The sequence below is a fragment of the Crocodylus siamensis genome, chromosome 11, assembly GCF_052110815.1.
Source record: "Crocodylus siamensis isolate JL-2025a chromosome 11, ASM5211081v1, whole genome shotgun sequence".
NCBI classification, from domain to species: Eukaryota; Metazoa; Chordata; order Crocodylia; family Crocodylidae; genus Crocodylus; species Crocodylus siamensis.
This window is the reverse complement of record NC_143405.1, coordinates 17,267,091-17,291,183: the sequence shown is the minus strand read 5'-3', so window position 1 is coordinate 17,291,183 and position 24,093 is coordinate 17,267,091. Positions and strand designations below refer to the sequence as shown.

The following is a 24,093-nucleotide window of genomic DNA, read 5'->3' as shown; positions in this document are numbered from 1 at the left end:
GAAGTTAGAATATCTGGTGAGACCAAAAGTTTTATTATCTCTGCAGTTGCACAACCTATCATGTAAATGAGCAGGGGGTGGATTTGCCCTGCTTCCTGCCAGGACGCAGGGATATATAGTCAGGAGCTGGTACGTTCCTTTGATCTGTCATCAGAGTCTCAGCTGAGACAAAGGGACAAGAGAAGTGAGGTGTGAAGATGAAGGCTATGCTGCTGGTCCTGGGGTCAGTTCTGTTGCGCATGCTTCATATGCAGGCTGCCATCCCAACGCAAAAAAACTTGAACATAAGAAAGGTAATGTAATTCAAAGAGACCATCTGGAGAGGGTGGAGGAGGAGGGATTGTAATGCTCAGGCATGAATAAGACACAAGAACAGTGGTAAGATGGATCTCAACATTTTTTGGATGAGACATATTTATGCACAAGAGCTAGGACTTTGCAAGGCATCTAAGGAAATAAAAAGCCCAATTACCATAGTAATTAAACTCCAGCTCCCTTAAATGCTTTAGTTCACTGCCATGGTTTTGACACTGTCCCTTAGATGTATGTGGTAAAGGTTTGAAGGAACATCGTTGAGACAGTCCTGGGGGCTGCAGAATTTTTGGATTTGTTCTGAACGAATGGAGTTTACTCTGAGCCTTTGTAGCTAAATATTAAGGACAGATACCTCCCGTGTCCTGGGAAAGGCTGTTTTTAACCCCACGCACCGCACAAACTCAGAGGGAGATATGGTAGGGGGATGTGGTAGGAATCTGCTGAACATCAAATCACATTCCTAGCTAATCGTTGGATTCTCTCTAGGTTGAAGGGTTGTGGTATACCTCTCTCATGGCTTCAAAATCCAAGACTTTTAGAAATGATAATAGAAACAGAAAGATGTGGATAAATGTCCTACGTTTCAGAATAAATGGTGACCTGGTCCTCAGAACGTTGGCTCAAAAGTAAGTGATGCTCCCGTTCTCCACAGCTTCCAGTTCAGATCACTTTTCTGTGTCTTGCTTTTTCACCAGAAAACCTTACACGAAAGAGAAACAGAGCAAGGTCTATTTTTCTCAACTCCAGCCCTGAAACCATATTTGACTTGTTTCTCAGTTGCCATCAGTTGTTAGCACAGCTCTGTCAGCTTGTCAGGATGGGGAACTACTTGTTCCAAACAGTGGCTGAGAGCTGTGCTCCAAACTCTTTCCTGAACTGATGATCAGAAACAGACCTTAAAAACCGTTTTAGGACCTGGGACATATAGTGTGAACATGGCTTTAAGGAGGTGATATGGGACCTCTTTTATTAGTGCTCTAAAACCAAATTGGATGCAACATAGAATAGGAAGTAAGAAGCTTGGATTCCAGCTCTTGCTCTGATTCTGGCTCCGTCTGTAGTGTTGGTGAACTCCCTTAATGATTTTGGGGACAACCTTTATTTATAATCACCAGTTCCCATGCTTGAAGTGAGGCTGGGAAGGGAAGGCAGGCTTAGTGTAAGCTACCTCCTAGGAGAGAGGATTCCTATGAACTCACAGATTTAAAATAGTTCAAAGATGTAAAGCCAGACCAGAGAAGTCCACCCAGTTATCCCAGTCCTGTGCCCAGTAACTTGTGCTTGACTACTGCAGCCAGTCTTGACTTGAAGACATAAGAGCTGGAAAACTCATCCTTTCCCTTGGCAGTTTGTTCCAATGGTTAATTGCTCCTAATGTTAAAACTTGTGCTATATTTGTCATTCAGATTTGTCTGGCTTCAGCTCCCAGTGTTGGTTCTTATTGTGCTTTTTCCAAAAGCTTGAAAAGCCTGTTATTTTCTTCAGGTGAAAGGACTGAACTGTAATCAAGGCATGTGGTACTCTTCTTGCTGAACACTCTGAGATGTAACGAAGCTGTGTCGGACGATCAAAGGGTCTGGGGGGAACTGGGGGTCACAGTGTATTATTAGCCCGAATCCGATTGTCTTTAATCACTTCCCAGCGGTTCGACATGTGAAGAAAACGTCATGGTCTTAGAAAGAACTGGGGTGCCAACTGCTTTCAGCATCTCCAGTAAGTATATGTAATCGTAGCCAGCTCACTGCACTCATCAAAAGGGGCAGATGAGACTGGCATTTCACTAGCTTTAAACAGCATTACCCACTAATTATCTACCTCTTTTCAGTTTGGTTAAGACAGTCTCCAACCTAATTACTACATGTGTCCCTGCACAGGAAACCATTTTGTATAAATATTGAACTGGGCTGTTGTCTACACTGCAGGTTGGTGGGTTGATGCTTTGGCACTGATTAACCTGCAGGATGGAAATCCAGGGAGATCCTGATTTTTAATAGCTTAGGGCTCTGGAACCGTTGTCTTTGATGTTCTGCGTGGGAGCTCTGGTGCGTCCCAAGAGGGGGCTGGGAAGCAGGTGAGGGGAAAGTTTTGGGGTGAAGAAGAGGACTTACAGATCAGTCCTATGTTGAGACAGAGCCTTTTGGTTTTTGTTTTGGGGTTTGGTTTTTTTGTTTGTTTTCTTTTTTTGAGAGTGAAGGTGAACTGGGACTCAGGGTTAGGTGTTGCAGGTAAAATAGCCCTGTGTCTGTCACTCGGAGTAAGTGTGCTTGTGGGCACTATGCTGTTTTAAAATCTCTGTGAATTGTTCATTCTTATGGCTATGGAAGCAGTATTGCACCTCTAATAGAATAGCCTTGGATTGCCGAATTCCACTGGTCACGGGCTCCCAGAGGGAAGTACTGCAGGTAGCCAAATGTAGTCAGACTCGCAGAATAAAATGAGTTGCTAGGCGAAAGGTTGTAACTCAAATCCTGTTCAGAGAGTGGGAGGACTGAAGGAACTTCACGCTGAAGATGGGGAAGGTACGGGGGGTGCCCCTTGAAAAGACTGTGGGGAGGACAGAGGTGCAGCCAGATCTAAAGCTATGACTCGGGGAGGGGATATCCAGTGTGGGATGCAATGTAGAGCCACATCCCAGAAGGACTGCTGGGAAGAGATGGGATCCACCTGACGAAGAGAGGGAAGAGCGTTGTCACGGACAGGCTAGCTAACCTAGTGAGGAGGGCTATAAACAAGGTTGGCCGGAGGACAGAGACCAAAGCCCTGAGGTAAGTGGGGAAATGGGAGACCTGGAGGAAGAGCAAGCAGGAGGGGGCAACAGGGGAGGTATTCTCATGCTTCCTGAGAAATCAGGGCAATGGACTACTTACCTCAGGTCTCTGTACACAGATGCACGGAGTTATGACACTGTGACGTGACTGGAATGACAGAGATTTGGTGGGAGCTTGCAGGACTGAAGCACTGCTGTGGATGGGCACAAACTGTTTGGGCAGGGGAGAACAGGAGGAGGCGGAGTTGTGCTTGATGTAAAAGAGCTGTACGATTGCTCAGAGCTCCAGTATGACGCTGGAGACAGGCCTGTTGAGAGTTTCTGGGTTAGAGGCAGGGGGGAGAGCAACAAGGGTGATATTGTGGTGAGGGTCTGCTATAGACCACCAGACCAGGAGGAAGTCATGGGAGAGTCTTTCTTCAAACAACTAGCAGAAGTTTCCCAACCATAGGCCTGATCGTGGTTCTTGTGGGGGGACCTTCTGCTGGGAGTGCGCAGACAATCCAGGAAGATTTTGGAAACTACTGGGGACCACTTCCTGGTGCAAGTGCTGGAACGACCAACTAGGGGCCATACTCTTCTTGACCTGCTGCTTACAAACAGGGATGAATTGGTGGGGAATGTAGCGGTGGATGGCAAGTTGGGCAGCAGTGCCCACAAGATGATTGAGTTCAGGATCCCAAGGAAAGGGAGGATGGAGAGCAGCAGAATAAGGACACTGGACTTCATTAAAGCAGACTTTGAGTCACTTGGGGGAACTCCTGGGCAGGATCCCCTGGGGCAGAGGTCACATGTAGGGGGTGCACGCGGATGCACATGCACCCCCTGAGCGTGGCAGTGCACGCCCTGCAAAAAAGTTGGCAGCCCCCGTGGGTGGTCACTACTTACCACCACCGCCGGCGGCATCTGTGGGTGGTCCGCGATTCCCGCTGGCTACTGGTGATGCTGCCAGTGGTGGCTGTGGGTGGTTGTTGACCCTTGGTCGGTGCTTGCCACCCCCCCCCACCTCCCTGCTGATACTGCTGGTGGTGGCTGCAGGAGCTCCCCTGCTTACTGCTGCTGTGCTCCTGCCACCCCCGCCCTTGCACTCCCACTGCTGCCGTGCCCCCCCGCTCCAGCTGCCAGGGGCATGCACCGTTCATGCTCTGGGAAGCCAGTCTGAGGGGGAGAGGAGTCCAGAGGAGCTGGCTGTACTTGTACTTACTGAGAGTGCAGGAACAAACCATCCTGATGAGCAGGAAAACTAGCAAGTATGGCAAAAAAACAGCTTGGCTTTGCAGGGAACTCTTCAGTAAACTAAATCACAAAAAGGAAGCTTATAAGAAGTGGAAACTAGAAGAAATAGCTAGGGAATAATATAAGAGCGCTGCACGGGCATGCAGGGATGAAATCAGGCAGGTCAAAGCACAACTGGAGTTGCAGCTAGCAAGGGATGGGAAGGGGAACAAGAAGGTTTTCTACAAGTATGTCGGTAGCAAGAGAAGGATCAGGGAAAGTGTGGGTCCCTCACTGAATGGGAAGGCAAGCTTGTGACAGAGAATGCAGGGAAGTCTGAAGTGCTCAATGCCTTTTTTGCCTCCATCTTCACAGGCAAGGTCAGCTCCCAGACTACTGCACCAGGCAGTACAGTTTGGAGAGGAGATGAGCAGCGCTCAGTGGTGAAACAACAGGTTTGGAACTACTTAGAAAAGCTGAATGTATGAGTCCCGGGGGCTGGATGGGATGCACTTGAGGGTGCTGAGGGAGTTGTCTGATGTGATTGCAGAGCCACTGGCCATCATTTTTGAAAACTCGTGGCTAACAGGAGAGGTCCTGGATGATTGGAACCATAGTGCCCGTATTTAAGAAAAGGAAAAAGGAGGATCCAGGGAATCAGCCTCGTCTCAGTCCCTGGAAAAATCAAAGAGCAGATAGTTCCTCAAGGAATCCAGTTGTAAGCACTTGGAGAAGGTGACTAGAAACAGTCAGCATAGATTTACCGAGGGCAAGTCATGCCTCAGACCCACCCGATTGCCTTCTATGATGAGGTGACTGGCTCTGGAGATGCAGGGAGACCAGTGGATGTGGTGTACCTTGAGTTTTAGCAAGGCCTTTGATACAGTCTCCCACAATGTTCTTGCAGGCAAGCTAAGGAAGTATGGGCTGGATGAGTGAACTGTAAGGTGGATGGAAAACTGGCTGAAACATCAGGCTCAGAGAGAAGTAATCAATGGCTTGATGTCTAGTTGGCAACTGCTATCTAGTGGAGTGCCTCAGAGGTTGGTCCTGGGGCCAGTTTTGTTTTAATGTCTTCACCAGTGACCTGGAAAATGGAATGAAGTGCACCCTCAGCAAGTTTCCAGATAACACCAATTTGGGGGAAGTAGTAGATACACTGGAGAGTAGGGCTAGGATTCAGAGTGACCTAGACCAATTGGACAACTGGGCCCAAAGGTATCTCATGAGGTTCAACAAGGACAACTGTGAAGTCCTGCACTTAGGATGGAACAATCCCATGCATCGGTACAGCCCTGGGGGCTGACTGGCTGGGCAGCAGCTCTGCAGAAAAGGACCTGGGGGTTACAGTGGACGATAAACTGACTATGAATTAGCAGTGTGCCTTTATTGCCAAGAAGACTAATGGCATACAGGGCTGCATTGGTAGGTGTGTTACCAGTAGGTCAAGGAAAGTAATTATTCCCCTCTATTCAGCACTAGTGAGGCAACATCTGGAGTACTGTGTCCAGTTTTGCCTCCCCCCTTTCCCCCTGACAGAAAGGATGTGGACAAATTGGGGAGAGTCCAGTGGAGAGTGACATATGGTGATGGGGTTGGGGGACATGACTTAGGAGGAAAGACTGGGGGAACTGGGCTTAGTCTAGGGAAGAGGAGACTTAATGGCAGCCTTCAACTACCTGAAAGGGGGTTCAAAAGAGGATGGAGCTTGACTGTTTTTAGTGGTGGCAGATGACAGAACAAGGAGCAATGGTCTCAAGTTGCAGCAAGGGAAGTTAAGCTTAGATATTAGGAATAATTTTCTCACTAGGAGGGTAGCAAAACACTGGTTGCCCCGAGCGGTGGAAGCTCCATCCTTGGAGGTTTTTAAGACCCAGATAGACAAAGCTTTGGCGGGGATGATCAAGTTGGGGTTTTGAGCAGGGGGTTGGACTAGATGACCTCCTGAAGTCCCTTCCAACCCTCATTTTCTATGATTCTGTCATCAGTCATCAGTCAGCGTCCTGCTTCCAGGACTTTCCTTGTGGCAAAGGATGTACTAAGGTAGTGCGTGACTTTTGCTACTGGTGAATACCGAGGAAGAGAAGAGACCTACATAAAACACTTCAAAGCACCCCAGTATCCCAGTCTCTTGCTACTGTCACTTTATAGCGTTACCTGTGGGAAGCTGGTAATGCTCCTGTTATTGCTGGAACATTGATTCCTGTTCTGCTGTGATAGCATCTATCCTGTGTCGGGTCTCCAGTACCAAGAACAGAGTCAGACTTATCCCTTCACTTGGGTTAGCACAGTGCTGGTACTGAGAGTGGGAATGGCATATAATCACAGGAATGCTTGCCTGCAATCTTCAATGCCAATTCTATGAGTTATCATTGTAGCTTTGAAAATCTCAGCTCAGATGTTGGGTTGGAAAAATGATTCCATGTGCCTAAACCTCCTGGCTGTTCCAAAGAAAGGAAGTACCCTTTCTGTTAGCAGGAAACACAGACTTCATTTCTCTCCCCATTGCTTCCTACAAGATAAGGAGGGCATGGATGCTACGATTTTGAATGCAGCCTGATTTTTTTTTTTTTTGCAGGGAAACCTTCTAGTGACTTCCATATATTAAAGACAAACTACAAAGACGTCCTGATTGTCTATGCACACAAAATCTACCCTTGGCAAAATGACGACCCCATACTGTTCCTTTACGGTAGGTCTTGGGAAGAATGACTTCCCTAGTATTCTGAATGAGGAAACCAAAAGAGTATGAAAGGTAGCAGACAAGAAGATGATTGGGTCCAGCAGCTGACCAAGCCATTAGATGCTGCAGTCCAACCAAGGCAGGATTAGTGCCTTCCCCTTGTTGCAGCTCTGAGCACCCATATCCAGTGCTAACTGGTCTCGCTAAGCAAGGACAATGATCCTTCATAGACGGCATATTATTTTACCTATTCGCAGTGGGAACTGGCTCAGGCTTCTTTCCTTCAATACTACCTACTACTACTTGGGCCAGCAGTATTTGAACGTGTGGTGGAGGCCTTGAGCTCATCCCTTTGTGTGGGAACAGGGCTCTAAACTTCTCAGTAGAGTTTGCATTTGATAGCTAATGCACCCTGCCAGGAATGGCACGTTGCACCTATCCTGGCATTCTGGCAAATGCTGCAGTCTGACCCTGTGATCTAAAAACAAATGCAGAGCTTCAGGCATCACAGAATTTATCTTCCTACAGCTGGACAATGCCACGGAATAATGTGAGATAAGAACACAGCAGAAAGTGCTCTTGGAAGCAACCTGAGATAATTACTCCAAACCAAGGGGATAGTTATTAGGGCTGTGCGAAAGAGCACTGTTTTGTTTCAACTTCCATTTTGATGTTTCGACAGGACAGTGTTTCGTTTCCAGTTGTGTTTCATTTCGAAACCACTATACTGTTTCGTTTTGCCAAAGCTGTTTTGACACTGTTTCGATGTTTCGGCCATAGGCTATAATGGGGAACCATGAAACTGCCTATAACTTTGTCTGTTCTTGCCTGATTCAGGTGGAACTTGCAGGAACAGTAGCTCTTTCTGAGGCCATGAAGCCTGCCAAGTTTCAAGGACATAAATGCAGGGGTTTCTGAGAAACTGTACCTCAAATTCTTGAAAGCAAAGCTCATGGCGTGTGTGTGTGTGTTAAGGCACAGGGGGGTGAAAACTGCAGGCACGGTAGCCCTTGCTGAGGCCATGAAGCCTGCCAGGTTTCAAGGAGATAGATGCCAGGGTTTCTGGGAAACTGCACCTCAGGCTGCTGACAAGCAAAACTCGTAACATGGGTGACAGAAAGCAGGCCAGTTCAAACACTGCTGCCTTTTACGCTGCTTTTCCACCCCTCCCCCAGAGCACTGGGAGTGGAAGAGACCTCAGGGAAGGACCACAGTCACTGGCCAGCTACCCATGTCAATATGAGAGCAGTCCTTGCCCCTTTTCCCCCCTCCCTCTCTGTACTTTCTGTTTCCCTGCAGGCAAGCCCTGCTTGAGTTTCAAAACTCAAAACATCTAGACTGTCCTCGTTTCATTTCAAGGCCGTTTCGAAGCCCTTCATTTCATTTCAAGTTTGAAACGAGTTGAAACAGTGTCAAAATGAAATAGCCGGTGAAATTTCACATGCCCCTAATAGTCACGGCATTGAACACAGCAAATGGACCATGCACGAAATGACTCCTTGTCTGCTGGCCGGATATTCAAGACTGTGCTGCACTTCCAAGCATCAGACTGAAAACAGGGGCTGGGTCATATTCATTCTACTGTAGCTTGCTTAGGTCAAGGGTTTTCAAGTTCTGGCCTACAGCCAGGGCCCATGGGGCCTGCATGTCAGGAAGTTTGGCAGTAGGGAAGCAGTGGCAAGTAATACTATCACCTTCCCCAGCCGTCAAATTCAAAAACTCCAAGCTCTGCATGGTGGATCAGGGCTGGGCTGTGCCCCCTCCTTCCCACAGCTGGATCAGAGCTGGGCTGTGCTCCCTCCCCCCTGTGGCACGATTGCAGGTGGGCCACACCCCATCACCCCAATTGGGCTAAATCAAGTCTCCTTCCCCCCCACCACCATCACAGGGCTGGGTTGCGGTTGCCCCTCCTCCAAACACCTGCATGGCTGGATGGGGTCCTATCATGACCGCCCTGGGTGCTGGATCAAGATCACTGGCCAGATGTGGTCCATGGACAGACCAGGTGCTGCTCAGTTGGCCTGCCAGCCAAAATGGTTGAGCGCCGCTGGCTTAGGTGATCACTTGTTATTGTATCCATCTGCCTGTTTCTTAGCTTACATCCTCCACCTGCTGAAGGGGCATCCTTTTGCTTCTTTATATGCACATCCACTTGCTCACTTTTCTCCAGTGAACACCATTCTGTGTAAACTCTCTTGTGTTGTCTGCAGGCAGAGCAATATATAGGGGCATATGCGTCATGGGACTCTACCGATCCCTTGTTAGGAAACTGCATCTCTCCAAAAATAGCATCATCAGGCTGCGCAAACCATGTAAGAACAGCCACCAGCTCCATCCTGTGTCTCTCTGGGGTGGGTTGGGAGGATGAATGAACAGGCCATAAAATGCTAGAACAAGACCTGATGCAGGCTCAGACCTCAGCCACACCAAGTCAAAGCTAAAGATGACACGAGGCGGACCAGCTTCCAGTGCAAGTCAGCAACCATGGGAGTTGCTATTAGCTGTGGTGATGCCCTAGGGAGTGCCCTGCCCATAAGAGGCTGTCAGAGTGCCACGTGCTACATGTGGTACCCCAACCCTCAGACAGTGACCTATGCAGCAGGCGGTGGTGGGCACAGCCCTAGTTATACTGGCTTTGTGTCCATGCAGGATTCCCCTACTGTGGAAATCCTCAACAGCGTGGCTGTTAGCCTTCTTTGAGCTGCTTGAGTGGCCAAAGAGGGGAGCGGGGGCCTCAGCCTTTTCTCTGGGTAGAGGTGTTCCCTTACTGTCCCCTCTGTATTTTCAATACAGATCAGAGTAAGCTTGAATCAACCAGCCCCTTGTGTGGGACTCATCCCTTCTCTTTCTCTTACAGGGAAGTGCCTCGATGTTACAGGTTAGGTGAGTTATATCTCCTGATGATAGAAAACTTTGGGCTGGACTCTGCACAGCTCAGCGGGGCTGTCTACTATATTCTGAGAGGCCATCACATGGAGCACTGTGTTGGCATAACTGTGGGTCAGTAGCACCCTGGAACCTGTCTGGTTGTAGGCAAATGGGGTCCTGCTTATCTAAGAGTCCTAGAAAGGCAACTGTTCCTATTGGTTCGAAGGGGTAAAGAGGGAACACTTGGAAAACACAATCCGAGCTGCCTTCTCTCCAGAAGAGCTACCTTCAACCCCATGCATATTTGGGCTACTAGAAATTGGTCATGGCCCTCACTAGCTTTGTGATAGGCTAGGAGTGCCATCATATGGTGACAAGAGGTAGCATCTGGTGTCTGTGTGGCTCCCTGTTGCTGAGAAGCTGCCAACCTTTCACGCCAGCTAGAAAACTCGGGGACTGTTAGGCAAGAAAGAAACAAATGTTGGACTTCTTAGGGGCAGAGTAGGCTGGTCCACTTTCATAGAATCATAGAAGTCGGGTTGGAAGGGACCTTGTAGATCTTCAAGTCCGACCCCCCGCCTGGGCAGGAGAAAACTGGGCTCAAATGATCCCAGCTAGGTAGGCATCAAGCCTCCTCTTAAAGACCCCCAGGGTAGGAGCCAGCACCACTTCCCTTGGAAGTTGGTTCCAGATCCTACCCACCCTAACTTTGCCTCTGAGTTGTGGGGAATATCAACTCAGGCTTTTCCTTTAAGTACCTTTATCAGCACTGAAGAAGAAAAGGCCAAGAAGGGCCCATCTCTAGCATTTTCTCTCAAAAAGGACATTTCCAAGCCTCAAGACTAATTTTCAAAGCCAAGCCGAACCCCAGGTTCTGTTGTTCCTTCATGCTTGACTCTGTCCAACATTCATGTGTAGCCCTTTGAACGCTCCCCCCACCCAAACACGCATACCAGCACAATTTGACTTGCAAAGCGCCCCCTAGTTTAACTTTGTACCTGCCACCCTGGGTAGATGAATGAACCAGGGAAATGGACAACCTTGTACGGAGAAAGAAAGGGCAGAGTGTACAATGAAAAAGGGAATCTGCCACATGCTCTTATCAGCACATGCAGCACGTTCCATGCTACACCCCCGTATGCCACTGTGACAGGAGTATCTCTACTAGAGTCTTTCTATCGGTGACTCCACCCTCCTGTTATTGGCCAACCACCTGTTTACTCCTCTGCCACACCTTGATCTTAATTGATTGATTAATTGTTGTAATTAGCGTGAGGCTGCCCATTTTATTTGCCCCGGTGCCAGGGGGTGCTATCTGTGGCTCCTTTTCCTCCCCTACACCACAGCCCAAGCCTCACAGATGGTACTGACGTGGTTTTGACCTGGACCTTGCTGTAATTTGGCCCTCCCTGTGACTTCCCTGGGCTTCCACCACCCTGTCTCATCCCGTGCCTTCCTGGCAATCTGCTGCCCCCTCTTGGTGAGGCTTCCTGCTGTCCCCCTCTGTGGGACTTCTTGCTGCCCTCTCTGCCTGGGGCCTCTCCCTGTCCCCTTGCTCCAGGGCTTCTCGCCGCCCTCTCGCTCTGGGGCTTCTCGTCGCCCCCTCGCTCTGGGGCTGGGGCCAGTGATGGAGGCAGCAGGTGCATTACTGCAGTTGTTGAGAGTCCGTCTCCCTCCACACCTCTATCCTTCTCCAATCACCATTTGCAAGATCTTGAATTTCCTTCTCCTGTCTCCCGACTGGGAGGGTCCAGACTTGGAGGGGTCACCTGGCCTCCTAGCAATGAGGTTAGGGTTTCTAGTTACATGCCCCCCTCTCTTCTCCTTTGTCTGGAATCCCCCTGTTTCTCCTGGCCCCGCTTCTTCCTCATATTGTCTCAAGAAGAAATTGATACTTACGTTTTGGGTTCCAGGGCAATGCTTTACCGCAAAACAATATGGTTGCAGACTAAGGACCCATCTCATCAGTCTTGCGTTAGCTGTCTTCATGCTCTGCAGCCAGCACAGGGGCACGTGATCGGTGATCAAGGTGAACTGCTGCCCTAACAAGTAATATCGTAGTGTTTCAATAGCCCACTTAATTGCCAAACACTCCTTCTCTACCGTGGTGTAACTCTGTTCCAGTGGGTGTAACTTCCTACTTATGTAGGTGTGGCAGGACGTGACCTAGGGGGTGCCATGAACTCCCCTAGCCCCCTGCTACTGTGCCAAATCAGTCTTAAATGCACCCTCTTTATCTCTCCTGCCACGTCTTTGATGTTGATATAGTAAAAGGGAGGCTGTCTTTCTACCCTCTTTGTCACAGTGCCTTGATGTATCTTGGCTCGGTTTAGTCGCCCGGTGAACTCCAACCTCTGGGCTGCATGTGAGTCTCACCGTCACCCGTGCCCTCACGGGTCCCCGGACTTGTCTCCGTTGCCCACCTGTGCCCTCGCGGGCGCCTCCTGGCTTCTCCTGCAGCTCTCGTAGCCCGCACCGGGGCCTTGCCTCACAATTCCCTGCCCACACTGGGGCCTTGCCTCGCGATTCCCCACAATTGAGGCTCAGGTGGCCACAGTTGTGCCTGGCCTCCAGACCCCCTTTCCAGGTCTTGCTCCCCACTGGGGCTTCTCGCCTGCGCCCACACTGGGCTCCTCCCAATACTGCCCACACTGGGGCTGGGGTTGGGACACCCCAAAACGCAGTGCCCTCTCTGGCACCAGGAACCCCCCCACTACTGGGGAGCTCCTATGAGGCCTCCTCCAACCCCTACAGCCTCACCGGGTCCTCTGGTGTAACAACAAACAAAACAGCAAACTCCCACTCCTGGGCTACAACATAAATTCCAAGCCAAACTGGCCAACCTTCCTTCATATCCCTACCAGGGTTTCCTCCACCCAGTATCTTCACACCACAACTGCTCAGGCCATCCGGCCTCCCTGCTATGTTTGCCCTGCTTGCTCCAACAGAGCTCCACCTTCCTTGGCTGCCAGAGGGGAACTGACCTTCTGGCCTCAGCCTGGCTGTTTATATAAGCCAGGGCCCTGTCCCCTTCCGGTCAGCTGACTAAACTGGTTGTCTTGGCAACCCACACCTGTACTGCCCTGGTGACTGGCAGCTGAGCCCATATTACTACTTGGCAGTAGCAGGCACCTTAGTGCCCTGCTACAGTAGGCTATAGGGTGCTCTTCTTCTCCTTCTCTCTGAACCAATACAGCTCCAATAGCCACATCTGATGCATTGGTCTGCACCAGCAAAGGTTTATTAAAATCCGGAGTATATAAGAGTGGTTGTAGGCACAGCACATCCTTCATCACTTAGAATGCCTTTTCTGCCTCCAGCATCCATCTCACTTTGGTTGGAGCCCCTGCTTTTAACATCTCCGTCAAAGGTACAACTACATCCATGAAGTAAGGTATAAACTTTCTATAAGAACTGGCCAGCCCCAAGAAAGCCCTCACTTGCTTTTTAGTATGAGGTGCTTGATATCTTCGCAACGCCTCCACTTTGCTCAACAAAGGTCTCACCTTCCTGCTTCCTACTAGGAAACCCAGGTATCGCATTTCCTTTTTCCCTACAGTACATTTCTTGGATTGGCTGTCAGCCCGGCCCTTCTCAGCAGGGAAGTCCCGGTGCAGGGACTGGGACTTCCCTGCTGTGATGCCAGATGGACTTGAGGGGAACGCCTCCAGACCTCAGGTCGGGGAGGACCGGGTTAGAGAGCTTCTGGAGGGGCTGGACGTGTTCAAGTCAATGGGTCCAGATGCTCTCCACCCCAGGGTGTTGAGGGAGCTAGCTGGGGTTATGGCAGGGCCCTTGGCACGGCTTTACGAGCACTCGTGGTGCTCCGGCCAGGTGCCAGATGACTGGAAGGTAGCTCACGTGGTCCCCATCTTCAAAAAAGGGAAGAGAGAGGACCCGGGCAACTATAGGCACATCAGTCTTACCTCTATCCTGTAACTATCTTATAGTTTTTAGCAAAGACTTTATATTATTTTCCCTTTTCTGTATAACTGCCACACGGCACTCTCACATTTATGTAACCTTGAAGTCTTGACTGTTAATCAAAATGAACGCTTTATACTTTTCTCCACTGGCATTAAGCTACACATGCGCATTCTGTAAATTTCATTTCTTATCTAGAAGTGTCGTTTCTGCAGAAATGAAACTTATGTAGAAAATCTGCCTAGCAATAATTATGTAAAAGAAAATTATCCTACCTGTGTATTATAGTTAGTGTCATACAGGCAGTCCAACAAACATCTATAAAAGAGGCAAAAAAGCAGGAAGTAGCAGAGACGACAACTGGAAAACTCTGTGGGCCTGATCACCCCGCAGACCGGTTCTCAGCCTCCCCGCCTGGGCGAATCCCAGCGAAAACAAAGGCCTCACAAATCCGACAACTGACAACGATTCACCATGTTACAGTATTGCTTTGTATTTCCCATTCATGAGCCGTTGACCAGTTCTGGGACTTAAGGAGCCGGCAGCCGCACCTAGCTTTGGACTAGCTCCATTGTTGGAACGCAAGGGCTGGCTCTGGAACCCCGTGAACCAACGGACACCCTATAGAATATCTCATTCATGAGCTGTTGACCAGTTCTGGGACTACGGAGTCGGCAGCTGCTGGCTCTGGAACCCCGTGAACCAACAGACCCCTTTAGTATCCAGCATACTGTAACTGAAGAGACATCGGAGACTCCACTTCTCGACTGCCTCTCATCATAGCTTAGATAGCATACCTACGCTCACTACACTTGTATTTACTGCAACTTCGTTCCAACCAGCCTCCCTTCTTACTTGTAAGAGGGTGAGGCCAGGTGAGTGAATAAATCTTTTTATTTTACTCTATATCTACTCTGTAATAACTTTTATTACTAACATTCCATCTCAATGAGCCATTGACCAGTTCTGGGACTTAAGGAGTCGGCAGCCGCACCTAGCTTTGGACTAGCTCCACTGCTGGAACGCAAGGGCTGGCTCTGGAACCTCGTGAACCAACGGACACCCTATAGATTAAGAGACACTAACTACTTACTTTAAGTCGTCTACTTGTGCCAACGCGAACCTCGAGGGCGGCTAAAAGCTACCTCAATTCTGCCCCACAAGCCGTGCGCTCGCACAACTCCGCAAAGCCCGCGGCTCCCCTAAGCGGTGCCGGAGCCGCTAGCCTGGCATTTCGCCACATGGCGTCACGAACAGGATCCCAAGTAGACGATCAGGCCATGCTAGTCTGCATGTGTCCCTGGCGACTGGGACACCGTTCACCCCCATTAACCTCTGATGATCTTTGGAATCATCTTGCCTATCATGCGGCAGGCGATAGCGACCCTAAGACTCAAATCTCTGGTCGCATTTGGGTGAACGAACCAAGAAGTAGAATCTGGACATGCTCACTAGCTGCTGCTGCTCTGGGGTGTGTAATGGCCGCCCCCAAAGTCATATTTTCCCCAACAAACGCAGGGGGAAACGGAGCCCTTGCAGGTATTCTCCCTTCTAAGGGAGATGCATCACTGGCCAGTGAAGAACAAGCCTCTATTCTAGGGCTCCTTCATAATGTCATAGGAAAGCACCCCCCCAGCCAAATTAACCCCCAGCAAATACCTGAAACTGGGAAGGCCTATGATAGTCTAGTCCGCCGCCGCCGCGAACTAGAAGCCGAGAGGGGAGCTAAGAAAAGACTCTTTAACAAAACAGACATAATACCCAGTAGAGTGACAGAAGTTTTGTTGCGACACTTCATAAATGATGTCGGAGCTATAGGAGACTTAGAGTCGCAGCTCCACACTGCATGCCGCAATGCCACAGAACTAGCAGCCGCAAAGGCATCAAGCACGCTGACCAACTCGGAAGAGAGCCCTAAGTGCTTAAAGGAAGCGAAGTTACTTCCATGCCTTCCCCCAACTGCTCCAACCGCTCCAGAATATACATTCACCGAATGTAAACAACCACCTCCATATTCAGAGTCTAACCCTCCAGTTGTCATCGCTGCAAAGCTCCTCTACCCCCCAGTCGTTGCTATTGTACCGCTGTCGGCTGCCGCTCCGCCAGCCGCCGCTGCCGCTCCGTCAGCCGCCGTCCTGCCAGCCGCCTTCGCCGCGCCACCAGCCGCCGTCCCACCAGCAGCCGTCGTCGCTCCGCCAGCCGTCGCTGCGCCGCCAGCCACCGTCGCCGTTCTACCAGCCATCGCCGCTCCGCCAGCCACCGTCGTCGCGCCGCCAGCCGCCACCGCGCCACTAGCCACTGTCGTTACTACAGAACTTAACCCTCCCGCTACTACTACCACGCTAATATCGCCAATTTATCCACCATTGCCGCTGACAACTCCACCATTAGCCGTCTTACCAGTTACCACCCGAAAAGCTACCTTACCAGCTGCCACTCGAAGAGCTGCCTTGCCTGTTACCACCCGGACTCGAAAAGTTATTACTAAAGAAGAAGATGGAGAGGAGGATGACACATTTTTATTTTCTAGAGACGAAGGGGAGCAAAAGGAGGGCAAAAGAGGAGAAGGAGAAGAAAGTATAAAAGAAGAGAATGAGGGCAAGAGCAACCAACGGCATACAGAAATAACAAAACTAAGGGAAAGTCTTGCGACCCCATGAAAACAGAACGTACAACCATCGTCTTCAGAACGCGCGACCGAAGCGAGTTACGAGAACTCTATTTAGATACACGAATCAGCCCAGATGAAACCCCCGCCATCTGGTTAGGCCGTCTCATAGTCGTACACGCTATGGAGACACTTAACAAGACAGAAGCGCGGTATCTAATGCAACAATCCCAGTGGAGTGGAGGAGTCTGCGTGAATACCGAAATTCTAGATGATGAAGGGTTACCATTGTTATTGCCGGCTGCCTTAGCTGTCGGAGCACTTCTCAACTGTCCCTATAGAATCCATGACGGACTCTCTACTCTACTTGAACAACCAAGAGCTTTGTCACTTATTTATGCCATGATAGGCTACTCTTTCTTGCGATGGAATCCTAGAGAAAACCCAGTTGGTAACGCAGATTTCAGGGCCACTATGGACAAATGGCCACATAAGTACCTACCAGATCCCAGTAAAGTCCAATTACCCTAGAAGGAGTAGAAGAAGCATACCAAGTTTATGGAGCCGGGTTTGGGCAAGCAGCTCGCCTAGTAATGATTACTGCTGTCGACAAGCCTAGCAGTACTGTTCTTCATTTACAACACCAACTAGACTCCCCTGCCAGTCAAACATTAAAACGATTTGCTCTACTCGCAGAACTGCAGTCCTTTTTACCCACCGGAGCTGTATCTCAGTTGCCTTCTCCATTTCCCCCAGCAGCCCTTACAACTCAACCAGTATGGACACAGCCCTCGATTCAACAGCCAAATCATCCCTCCGCCTATAATTTGCCCCAACAACCACCAGCCCAAGGACCACCTACTCGAACGCCATTAGAGCGAGCAAGATTCGGCTTCCTATTAGGACGATCCGGGTTAGACAAAGCAACTCTTCGAAAGTTATCAGAGGGAGAGCAACTAACCCTCGCCATCAAACTAGGATGGGATCCTAACTGCCAGTCAAAGTCAAAAAACGAGTAGAAGCCGCCAAGGCAGTTAACCTCGGTGGCGAACCTCAACAACTTTATAATCAACGCCCCTATGCAATTGTTTTCATCAAAAACAACTCATCTAATAAGACGGCAATAGCAATTAGGTTCCTCCTAGACACCGGAGCACAAATTTCAGTCATCCAACCATCTATGCCCCACACCCCGCTTAAAAAAAGAATCCACGTACAAGGCCTAAACTCCATCGCCAGCGTCAAGTTAGGCCGTTGTGTACAACACCCAACAAAAAAGTCGTTCGTAGCAGCAATAGGAGATGTCAACCTACTCGGTGTCTCCGAAATCCTCAAATTCGATCTCAAGCCTACACTTATACAAGCATTTCCAGTCGACCCCTGTAAAACATCAAGCATCGCACCCCATACGCCGAAAGTCATCAATCATCTGTCGTGGCGCTACACGCCCATCCCTACAAAGTCACATCTCCGAGAGTCACTCCAGAAACTTCTCAATGAACTACAAGAAGCAGGCCATATCTCCAAAATTTCACATGCTAAGTTTCTATCACCTGCATGGGGCATTGCAAAACCCAGAAGCCCTAACGAAGCTCGACTCGTAGTTGATTATCGTCGTGCCAACAAGCAAGTAGAACCTTTATCGCAGGCCAGCCTTAAGACGCTACCACAGACTTTAAGCGAAATGATAGCCTACCAGGCAACCCCCTGGTTTGGAAGTACCTTAGATCTCAAAAACATGTTCTTTTCTATCCCTATTATCGATGACGTTGGGATACTTAACATGTGTGTAAACGGACAAATGTTTAAATGGAATGTCTGTCCCCAAGGGTACTGCAATTCACCAGCAGTAGCCACAGCAGCCATCAACGCTACCCTTGAGGCCTTCTCTACGTCTGATGACGTCCGCATCTGGAGTTATGTAGATGACATTACTATCATAGGCAGAACTCCAGAAGTAGTAACCCAGACTACAGCAAAATTAATACATCACTTACAAGCTCATAAATGAACTGTAAACATGCAAAAATCTCAACTCACTGCAAAGCCACACATTTTTTTCCTTGGCAAAGTATTCGATCATGACACTCGCAAAGCAACAACACATACAACTCCAACCATCCCCTAGATCAAAGGTACTACCCCAACGAAAAAAGAGATTCAACAATTTCTAGGCCAGCTAAACTGGCACAGAGCTCATGTACCAACAAGTCATCTAGAAGTCATCGCATGTCTACATCAGCAACTACGCGTTAAAACTAATACTCGAAGCATATGGGACCCCACTCACGACTATGATAAGTTACAAGAACTCACTGTGGGTTTTGCATATGATACCTTTCTCTAGCATCATTGCAATCTCTGTTTTTATCTGGCTTTGGAGTAGCTGGGGAATCCATCTCCAATTCTCACATATTACCTGGCCCAGAGGAGATTTTATCCAGTGTACCACACCCCAAGCTTCCCCAGGGGTTCCCTGGAACACATCTCCATACTCCTTGACTAGCTCAGCAGCCTGTCTTCTCTGTTCTTCCAACAGCTGCGGGGCCAGTTCTACATCACCCGGCCCACTTCCCTCCATTAACATGGGTCCCAATTCTAACTCCTTGGGATGAAATGCTAAGTACATACACTCCCAGTCTTCCCACTTCTTCAACATATTGACATGGTATACTTGCTTCTTTTTCTGCTTATCTATCTGGTACACCTCATAGTCCATGGGCCCCGCTTGGTGTATGACTTCATCGGGTCCCTGCCACCGGGCAAGTAACTTACTCTCACTGTCCGGTAATAGAACCAACATGCGGTCCCCCAAGTCAAACCTCCTTTCCCTGGCGCCTCAGTTGTAATGTCTCACTTGTCATTGCTGGACTTCTCTGAGATTTCCTAACACCATGTTCTGAGCTGCTTCAAGGCATTCCCGCAGTTGGATCATGTATTGGATGATGTTCTGGTCTTTACTCTGCTGTTCTTCCCAACTCTCTTTAATCAGGTCTAGGATCCCCCTTGGCTGCCGGCCGTACAATAATTCAAAGGGTGAAAACCCAGTTGAGGCCTGGGGTGCCCCTCTTACAGCAAACAACAAAGGTGGTATCATTTTGTCCCAATTCTGCTGGCTCTCAACCACACACTTTTTTAGCACCTGTTTCAAAGTCTGATTAAAACTTTCCACGAGCCCATCCATTTGGGGATGATACACGGCTGTCTTCAGATGTTTAATCCCCAAAGCTTTACTTACTCCCTCGAACACGTGTAATGTAAAGTTCGCTCCCTGATCAGTCAGTAGTTCCTTAGGGAGTCCTACTGAGGAGAAATCTTCAAAAGTTCGTTTGCCACCTTTGGCATGGACACCGTCCGCATTGGCACTGCTTCTGGGTACTGAGTCTCTTAATCCAATAAAACTAGTATGTACTGGTTTCCAGTGCTACTCCAGGGAAGTGGCCCTATGATGTCCACCGCCTCACCCGGTCCTCCGGTGTTATAAAACTACAAATAGAAAACTCAAACCCCTGGGCTATAACATAAAATATAAGCTGTCTGGCTAACCGTCATTCAAATCCCTACCAGGGAATTCTCTACCCTGTATCCGCGAACAGAAGCTGCTTGTGCCGTCAGGCTTCTCTACTGTGCTTGCTCCAGCAGAGCTCCTTCTCCCTTGGCTGCTAGCAGAGAACTGCCCTTCTGGCCTTACTCCTGGGGTTTATATGTGCTAGGCCCTGCCCCTTCCTATCAGCTGACTCCCCAGTGGTTGCCCTAGCAACCCACACCTGTGCCTCTGCTCTGAGAGTAGCAGGCGCCTTAGTGTCCTGCTACACAATCTGTTTTTGCAGAAGATAATATATTTCTCATTCAACTCAGACTGGTTATGGGTAGTTACTGCTTTTCTGCCTGATGGCATCCAGGACATTGTGTTAGAATAAGTGAAGTCCTTCTTGATGGGATGGATGCATCAAAAATGAAGTGAAGGAGAAACTGTGCCTTCATCCCCTGGCCCCTGCTTTTGTGAAGTCATACCAAGATCAAATCTTTCTCCAGCATGCAGCCAGCCATAAGATGAACTGGTCTGATGACTTGGACTCCGGGGCTGAGGGGATTAAATGAAACCTGGATCTACTTAGCCTCCATCACACATGACCAATACAGTGATCATGAAATGATCCAGTTTGCTATTCAGAGAAAGGTGGGGAGGGTAACTAGCACAGCGCAAATGCTTGACTTTAGGAAAGCCAACTTCGATGTGCTCAGGTCAGTAGTAAGGGAGGCACTTGGAGCCCAGGGTGTAGTTAGTATGGGGGTCCAGGAAAGGTGGTCCTTCCTCAAGGAGGCTATCCTGGGGGCGCCGCAGGACACAATTCCACTGTGCAGGCAGGCAGGAAAAGGGTCCAAGAAACCTTCATGGCTGAGCACAGATATCCAGGCTGTCCTGAGGGCAAAGAAAAGAGCGTACTGGCAGTGGAAGCAGGGTGCAGGGACAAAGGAGGAGTACACCTCCCTGACCTGAGCTTGTAGGGATTTGATAAGGGAGGCTAAAGCAGCACTGGAGCTTAGATTAGCTTCTGGGATTAAGGATAACAAAAAGTCCTTCTTCAAGTTTATAGGTAGCAAGAAGAAGTCTCGGGGTAACATTGGACCCCTACAGGGCAGGGCAAGGCAGGGCAGTTGGTGACGGACACGCAAGAGAAGGCAGAACTCTTTAACAAGTTCTTTGCCTCTGTGTTCCTGTCTGCTGACAATGGGGTGGTCTCGGGTGATAGCATAGAGAGGCCCAGGAAGGATGCAAGTCCCCCGACTATTAGTTCAGACCTAATTAAGGATTACCTGGAGGGCTTAGATGTATCCAAGTCAGTGGGCCCAGATGACCTTCATCCACGGGTGCTGAGGGAATTGGCTGGTGTCATTTCGGAGCCATTGGTACAGCTGTTTGAGGACTCCTGGTGCTTGGGCCAAGTCCCTGAGGACTGGAAAAGGGCCAATGTGGTCCCTATTTTCAAGAAGGGGAGGAAGGAAAAGCCTGGCAACTACAGGCCAGTCAGCCTCACTTCTATCCTGGAGAAGGTCTTTCAAAACATTATCAAGGGCCACATTTGTGAGTGCCCTGCAGGGGAAGTGATGTTGAGGGGTAACCAACACGGGTTCATGCCAGGCCGATCCTGCCTGACTAACCTGGTCTCTTTCTATGACCCGGTAACAAAGAGCTTAGAGGTGAAGGAGGAAGTCGATGCCGTCTTCTTGGACTTCCAGAAGGCCTTTGACACAGCGTCCCACCCAATTCTGGTGAGCAAGCTGAGGGGCTGTGGCATTGACGAATGCACAGTCACATGGGTGGCAAAGTGGCTCCAGAAACGCACCCAGAGGGTGGTGGTGGACGAGTCGAGGGTGGATGTGGGCAATGGAGTCCCCCAGGGCTCGGTCCTAGGGCTAGTGCTGTTTAACATCTTCATTAGCGACCTGGATGAGGGTGTGGAGAGCACCCTGTTCAAGTTTGCTGATGACACCAAGTTGTGGGGTAAAGTGAATACACCGGCAGGCAGGGACCGCATCCAGGCAGACCTGGATAGGTTAGAGAAGTGGGCAGACCTGAACAGGATGTGGTTCAACAAGGACAAGTGCAGAGTGCTGCACCTGGGGAGAGAGAACCAGCATTATGGTTATAGGTTAAGGACTGACCCTCTTGGCAGCACAGAGGCAGAGAGAGATCTTGGAGTCATGATTGACTCCAGGATGAATATGAGTCACCAATGCAACGAAGCAATAGGCAGAGCCAACCGCACCCTGTCATACATCAACAGGGGCATCACTAACAGGTCCAGAGAGGTCTTGCTCCCACTCTATGCGGTGCCGGTCAGGCCACAGCTGGAGTACTGCATCCAGTTCTGGGTGCCACACTTCAAGACGGACATGGAGAACCTAGAGAGGGTCCAGAAGAGGCCACTCATATGGTTGAAGGCCTCCATGGCCAGCCCTATGAGAAGAGGCTGAGGGACCTGAATCTCTACAATCTCCACAAGAGGAGACTCAGGGGGGATCTTGTGGCTGCCTACAACCTTATCAGGGGCCAGCAGCAGGGACTTGGGGGAAGTCTGTTCACCAGGGGCCCCCTTAGGGTCACCAGGAACAATGGCCACAAGCTGAGGGAGGACAGGTTTAGGTTAGATATTAGGAAGAACTACTTCACAGTAAGGGTGGCCAGAGCCTGGAATAGGCTTCCCAGAGGGGTGGTGCTCTCACCTTCCCTGGAAATCTTCAAGAGGAGACTGGACAGGCACCTGGCTGGGGTCTTATGACCCCTGCCACCCCCAGTGCTCATTCCTGCCCATGGCAGGGGGTTGGACTAGATGATCTGTCCAGGTCCCTTCTGACTTCTTGATTCTATGAATGTCAAGATAACATGTGGACAAGACCAATTCATGAGTGAAGGACAGGAGGAATAAGACAAGAGTGATGTCAGGGGACAGAGGAAAGTACTTCTTCAGAGTTCATGGGTGTATCAGGGACTTCTGTTACTTGAAGGAAGAAAGAATAACGTTGCAGAGGGCAGGCTGGGCAATGCAGTTTGGGCTGCTAATGAGGGGAGGAAGAACCCCTGTTGCTGAGGCATGGCAAGTGCAGCATGTAGGAAGACTAGCAGCAAAGGCAACAGGGGGAAGTAGCAGAAGTTAGGTTAATGATTGAAATCATTAATAGCCCCTGGATCCTGTTGCAAGGGAGTCACAGGTTGGGTGACCAGAAAGGAGCCATATAAAGCTGAGCCCAGCCCACAGGCTTAGTCAGGCCCATATCCTCAGGAGGAGCTCTGCAGAGCACCTCACAATGTAAGTAGTTTATGTTGATGTCTTTAAGATAGTTGGACTGTGAGGTCTGAGTGTAGCTTAAAGGACAGTCGGATGCTGTGGTGGGGTGACAGTGAGGCACCTGAATTTTGGAGCAGGGGCAGGAGCACTGAGGCAGGGCTGGAGGCCTAGTACAGAGTGATGGGAAGAGCAAGGAGATGGAGGCCAGCCAGAAAGAGCAATACCTTGCTCAGTGCAGAGGCTGGGCCAGATGAAGGCAGCCCAGTGATGGGCAGGACAGAGGAGAGCACCCCAAGGCTCACTCTGGTTACCTTTATTAACATCAAGGCATGGCAAATGAAGACAGGGTGGGTACTGTGGGACTCCAGAGTAGATGATGAGACTAGGGCAGCTATTGGAGGCACCATGGCTGCTTACAGAGGCAGGATCTTGCCAAAACAGGAATGATGCCGTCTCCTCTGGCAGAAGGTGCCTGCACCCATAATTGCTTCAGCTCAGCTCACTGTCAGAAGCTCCTGCAGTCCTTTCTGACTCTAAGCTCTCACAAGGCAGCCTTGTGAGTACAGCCACACTGTGTGGTTTTTGAATGGCCAGGAGATCCCTTCTTATCCTGGCAAACAATGACCTTGCCTAGGGCGTGCAGACATTTGGTACCTCCCATCTTGACCACAGCAATATAATATACCTAACATTCCCCAAGGGGGCATTTCTTGTGCCTTATTTAATGCATCTCCCTTGACCTCCTCTATAACCTGCACTCCTCAGTAACCTTCAACTTATTCTTCCACAGGAAAAGAAGAACCCCGTCAGCTAGAGCTCCTCTCTTCGACAGAGGCACCAATGCTCTGGAAAGCCAGGCTGTAGCTTTATGCTTCTTCATCCTTCTCCTCCTCCTCCTCTTCCTCCCCAGATGTTTACTCCC

General features: G+C 49.7%; 1 protein-coding gene across 1 annotated transcript; it reads left to right on the top strand.

Moving 5' to 3' along the window:
- Nucleotides 1-155: 155 nt before the first annotated feature.
- LOC149855510 (major urinary protein 1-like) lies at nt 156-24,093 on the top strand. The gene is made up of 7 exons (XM_090021042.1): nt 156-293; nt 802-941; nt 1,958-2,028; nt 6,876-6,989; nt 9,191-9,292; nt 9,838-9,863; nt 23,962-24,093. The coding sequence occupies exons 1-6, from the start codon at nt 198-200 to the stop codon at nt 9,861-9,863; spliced, it is 549 nt and encodes a 182-aa protein (XP_089877168.1). The 5' UTR covers nt 156-197; the 3' UTR covers nt 23,962-24,093.

Excerpts from the sequence above, each read along its gene's own strand:
- LOC149855510 (XM_090021042.1), top strand. The coding sequence starts at position 198 with ATGAAGGCTATGCTGCTGGTCCTGGGGTCAGTTCTGTTGCGCATGCTT. Across the intron at positions 942-1,957 it reads CTCAGAACGTTGGCTCAAAA|CGGTTCGACATGTGAAGAAA; the intron begins GTAAGTGATGCT and ends ATCACTTCCCAG. Across the intron at positions 2,029-6,875 it reads AACTGCTTTCAGCATCTCCA|GGAAACCTTCTAGTGACTTC; the intron begins GTAAGTATATGT and ends TTTTTTTTGCAG.